Source organism: Dendrobium catenatum, unplaced genomic scaffold (assembly GCF_001605985.2).
Source record: "Dendrobium catenatum unplaced genomic scaffold, ASM160598v2 fragScaff_scaffold_488, whole genome shotgun sequence".
NCBI classification, from domain to species: Eukaryota; Viridiplantae; Streptophyta; class Magnoliopsida; order Asparagales; family Orchidaceae; genus Dendrobium; species Dendrobium catenatum.
In genome coordinates this window covers 929,175-934,382 of record NW_021318950.1, presented here as the reverse complement: position 1 = coordinate 934,382, position 5,208 = coordinate 929,175, and the positions used below count along the sequence as shown (strand labels likewise).

The 5,208-nt window shown below is 39.5% G+C and overlaps 1 protein-coding gene across 1 annotated transcript; it reads right to left on the bottom strand.

The window, feature by feature from the left end:
* Positions 1 to 483: 483 nt before the first annotated feature.
* LOC110107907 (glycylpeptide N-tetradecanoyltransferase 1-like) lies at positions 484 to 2,234 on the bottom strand. The gene has a single exon (XM_020838351.2). The coding sequence runs from the start codon at positions 2,119 to 2,121 to the stop codon at positions 802 to 804; it is 1,320 nt and encodes a 439-aa protein (XP_020694010.1). The 5' UTR covers positions 2,122 to 2,234; the 3' UTR covers positions 484 to 801.
* Positions 2,235 to 5,208: the final 2,974 nt, after the last annotated feature.

The following is a 5,208-nucleotide window of genomic DNA, read 5'->3' as shown; positions in this document are numbered from 1 at the left end:
AAGTGTAAGGCCCAAAAATCATACACAACATGAACTTCCCCCTAGTACTAAAAGCAATGAAATGATCTTCAGTATTTTTACTAAAATAAATGCTTAGACACAATTAAATGCTGATACATTCTGGGAGATTTTGAATTGAAAGATTTATCTAGGGTTAGTTATAGGAATGCTAAGTTACATATAGGCAATAAATAACTAAACTTCTGAAAATATGATGGTGCATTCTTTGTCTAATGAGAACATACTTGGTCTAAAGTATATCAAAAAGCTGAACTTATGGATCCATAATGTGCAATTATAGCACCAGAATGATAATTATAAGTTACAATTAGAAATGCATGAGGTTACGAATAAGCATTTATCTCCACCTCCGCTAAACAATTAGAAGACAGAGATACCCAAGTACAAATTAAAACCTATGTGATTAAAGCCAATGGAAAATTGCGATCAAACTCAACAAGTAGACAATCATAGACAAAAATAGGGATTCCAATGTTATCACCCACCAAAATTTGATATATTTAGTAGCATTAAATGCAAACAAAAGAGCGGAAAAAACATTATAAAATGATAAATTCAAAGTACCGCTTCATTCCCTACATCAATCTCACCAAACCATAGGACAAAATCCAGTAAATCGACAAAGTGTGTCCCTAAATCATCTTAACCCAAAGAAAAAAAGACTTAATATGCCATAAGACCAAATGACCAATGCCTGCCAATGACATAGCCATTGAGAAAATATAAGTTTTAAAATCAGATAGGATCATACCTTCAAATTTGAACAACAATGATCAGAGGCTATAAGAGGACTAGCCCAAGCTCTGAAGGTTTTATAGCATATCTAAGCCGATAGTTATACAAGTAATAATGCAGCATTCCATCTCCGGGACCAAACTTCAGATCCTTTAGAAACGACTCATTCTCCATGACATCCAACGCATTGAATACATCATAATCCTTTTGCTTGGCCACTATAAGGGCATCATTCATCAGCTGGAGCAAAGGAGTCCTTGTTGCCACATTATAGAATGAGTACGCAGCCTTCAAAGTTGAGTAGTTGGAGTTGTTAAGTATCATAGATGGCAGAGTGTAGAAGCTACAAAAATCAGTAATCTCATGATTCTCAGGGCTCTCTACCAAGTAACTATCCACTACATTCTCTCTGGGGAGAAGCCAATGCTCCACATCCATCTCATCAAAACTAGGCGCTACAACAAACCGAGACAAATAATCCCTCAGCAGTCTCATCACTGCCGGAACGTCACGGAGCTCCATCTTTCTAAACCCAGGGGTAACAGGCAATGCCGGCAGCTTGAACAGCCTAATAGTGCGGCTCATGGTCATCCTCGCCCCAAGCCTAGAGAACCCCACATCGATGAGCTTCTTAGGATTGAGCGATCGGTGCCAGTACTGGCAGGTTGCAATCGGCGTCGGAAGGACAACTCCGGCAGTATAAGCTGCCTGCCAAATATCTTCCAAATGGATTCTCCGTGTAACCTCCTTGATAAGTACAGGCGCGAGCCGCTTAGACCTCAGCTTCTTATGAACGCAAAGGAAGTTGACCTCCGCCATCAAAACCACATCCTTACGGACGCAGATTCTCGCGGGGACACCGGTGATGAAAGCAACGAGCTTTTTGTTGGATTTGACGCGAACACCGATGTGCCATGACTTGAAGTAGCCCGGAGGGCGAAGAGCCCAGCGAAGAAATTCCTTGGAGTAGTTGAAACGGAACATGTTCTCGTCGTCTTCGACGTAGTTGCTGGTAAGGAGGTTGTAAACCTCGGTGGCTGTGGCATCGTCATCGATGTCGCAGGTCGTCCATTCGTAGAGGGAGGGGAGGTTGTATGGTTCCTTCTTTACATCCGACACGGGAGTAGGGGGCTCAATCGGGCCTTCGGGGAAAGAAGAGTCGCCGAGATCTTTGAATTGGCCCACGGGTTGGGTTTCCCAGAACCGGTGTTGCTTGGTTATGGAGAGCGATTCCTTGATTTGATGGGCAATTGCGTCAATCGACGGCGGATCAGCAACGGCCGCCGGCGAAGGGTTGGAGACAGGATGGGTCTGGTTATGGTCGTCGCCAGAGGAGCCCGAGGAGGATTCGCCGCCCTGTGCCATAAGCGAGCTCAATGGGTGGTAAGAATGAGACAGAGAAAACTGATCGCGTTAATAGCGGGTTACTAAGCTAGGGTTTCTTGAGAGGAGCCGGTCATTACATCGTGGAGACCGTTTTCGAGATTTATTGGTCTCGAAATAATACCTTGGCAGGAGATCCATCTCAGATGAAATTTTAGTTCCCATTAATAGGTTTAATCTACATGTCTTATTTTGACTTGTTGGTTGAGAATTTAGACTATCAACTAAAAGTTTTTAGGTTGAGTCTTTGTGCATATGATGAGTGCATGCATTTGTTTTAAGGGAAATTTACATACATACCACTATATTTATTACCATATACATATCTAACACCTAAAAATTTAATATTACTATTATACCACCCAAAACTCATTTTATATATCACTTCTACCACTCCGTTACTTCCCCACCTCACGCCGTACTTCTCCCCTCTTTTTACCGCAAATGTGAAAGAGCGGTGCGAGCAGCGAGTGGCGGAGATAGCGATCGGGGAGGAAGGTGAAGTTATAGCTTGCTTTTGAGATCGGAAGTAGGTATGATCCATGCCCTTTAATTCGCTTTTTTTTTGTCGAAGATCTGTGAGAGGGAATTCGGAGATCTGTAGCTTGCTTTTGAGATCTACCGCAGATCTAGCTGTTGAGAAGCAAGGAAGCAGTATTTGAAATGAAACCTTGCAGATAAAGGCAAGTTTAGATCGGAATTTTTTTGTGTTTTTTTTTTGTGCCCTTCGTTTGAAAGGAAGCAATACCTGATCCGTGCCCTTCGTTTTTTTTCTTTTTTTTTTTGTCGAAGATCTGTGAGAGGGAATTCGGAGATCTGTAGCTTGCTTTTGAGATCTACCGCAGATCTAGCTGTTGAGAAGCAAGGAAGCAGTATTTGAAATGAAACCTTGCAGATAAAGGCAAGTTTAGATCGGAATTTTTTTGTGTTTTTTTTTTTTGTGCCCTTCGTTTGAAAGGAAGCAATACCTGATCCGTGCCCTTCGTTTTTTTTTCTTTTTTTTTTCTGTGACCTTCGTTTGTTTTTTCTTTTCCTGCAATTGCCACCTATTCATAGTTATTCTTATAGTTAGAATCAGTTAAAACCTGCTCTAATGTATATTTTTCATCAATTATGCAGTTTTTATATAGGTTTTAATGAGTTCTTCGAATTCATCTGTTGTGAAGAGTCGGATGCAGCAGTCGAAGCTTCACTGCAATTGCCACCTAAAATGTGTCGTGTTTACCTGCCACCGAGGCCCCAACAGTGGAAGACAATTTTATAGGTGTGTGTATAATCAAACTGAGGATGATTGCATGTTCTTCAAATGGGTAGATGAGGAAGAAGAAGAAGAGCCTACTTACGTGACACTAATCGAATTTAAGGCCTATGATGCTAGGAATTCGAAGAAGCTCGACTTGATTCTTCGCATGATTAAAGTTTTTGTAGTGATGGTTTTTATCGACATTACTGTCCGCCTTTATTTAGGCTAGTGCCCTTTTATGTTGGAGCATATGTTATGTTAAACTTCTCATGGTTTTGTGAAACGACAAGAAAAATATGATTTTTTTTTTGGAGAAGTGATGTATTTTATCCTTCTATTGTATGGAATTAAAATATGTATTTATGAATATTGAAAGTTTATAAATCATGAGTATTTATGATGTTTTTTTGGAGAAGTGATGTATTTTATCCTTCTTAATTTTTAATCATAAATTTTTGGAGAAGTTCTTATGGCAATTCCAGCAAATTATTAAAGAAGCTATGCATTCAGCAAAGAAATAGGTGCCAGGAAGCACTTCTTGAAACAACATACACCTATGCTTTTCATCTTTTCTCACTAAGCACTTCTTGAAACAGCATATGCCAGGAAGCATATACCTATGCTTTTTCATCTTTTCAAAGAGATAGGTGCCATGAAGCATTTTACGGTGCATATACCTATGCTTCTTAAAGCTCGATGCAACAGGAACGGAATATACTTATGTCATACTCGCTGAGCTCAATTGATTACTTCATAAACAGCTATGTCATACTCGCTAAGCAAATGGAATAATAAAGAATTCTTGCAACAAGAAAAGTTATGTATTGCTTAAACTCTTGGAAGGCTACTTCACATTCCAGCATTTAGTGGAACTTCTTAATCTTGCAAAATATATAACTAAATACTTGGAAGTTTTAGGAAACCAGCACAAAATATATCAAAAAACAGCCAAAAATTACATCTGAGTTTTAGTTTTAGCATCACAAAAGAACAACCAAAAAACAGCCAAAAATTACATTCTCAAAACCCATCAACAGGTAGGCACTCAAACTCCACTCCATCGTTGATAGTCTCAGCAGTCCGTCTACTTTCCAACTTTCTACGTTTTGATAATGGGTTTTCGTGTTGTGTCATTGTATCATTGTTCTATAATGGGTTCTTGCATGTGCTCCGATGATGCCCCCATAGTGAACACCTGCTACATTTATGCACTTTATTATCTTTCTCAAGGAAATTTGGTATTCTTCTTTTTTTTGGTCTTCCTCTAGGTCTTGAAGTGTTAGGCACTCCAATATCGACCACATCTTCAACTACTTGACATTGATCTGTATCAGGTAATGTACCGATAGCTCCCTCGTATGCCATCCTGTACCTAAAACACATACGAAGTACTTATCATGCCATGGAAATGTATGCAATTCAATAGAAAGTGGGAAGTTACCTATAAACGAAATATAAATCATGAACATATATATGCCATAGTGGATGCTCCTTCATTCCAATAAAGGCTACAACGTAAATGCATGGAAGTCCTGTTATTGCCATATTCAACATGTACATTCTTTAGATTCAACATCAACAATATGTCTTGAATGCAAAGATTCTACTTCAGCCTTCGAATTAGTTGACTGGCGAACTAACATATGCTCTTTTCTTGTAGTTATTTCTCTTATGTAATCTTCTGCGTGAGGAACTAATTCATGTTGCCATGTTATGCTCGTCATCTTTCGGGCCGGCCTTTGCTCCATAAGTTTACCACGAAGTGTGTCAATTAAGTCAACAACTGGTTTGGTTCGAGCATCTACAATCCATTCATTGAATGATTC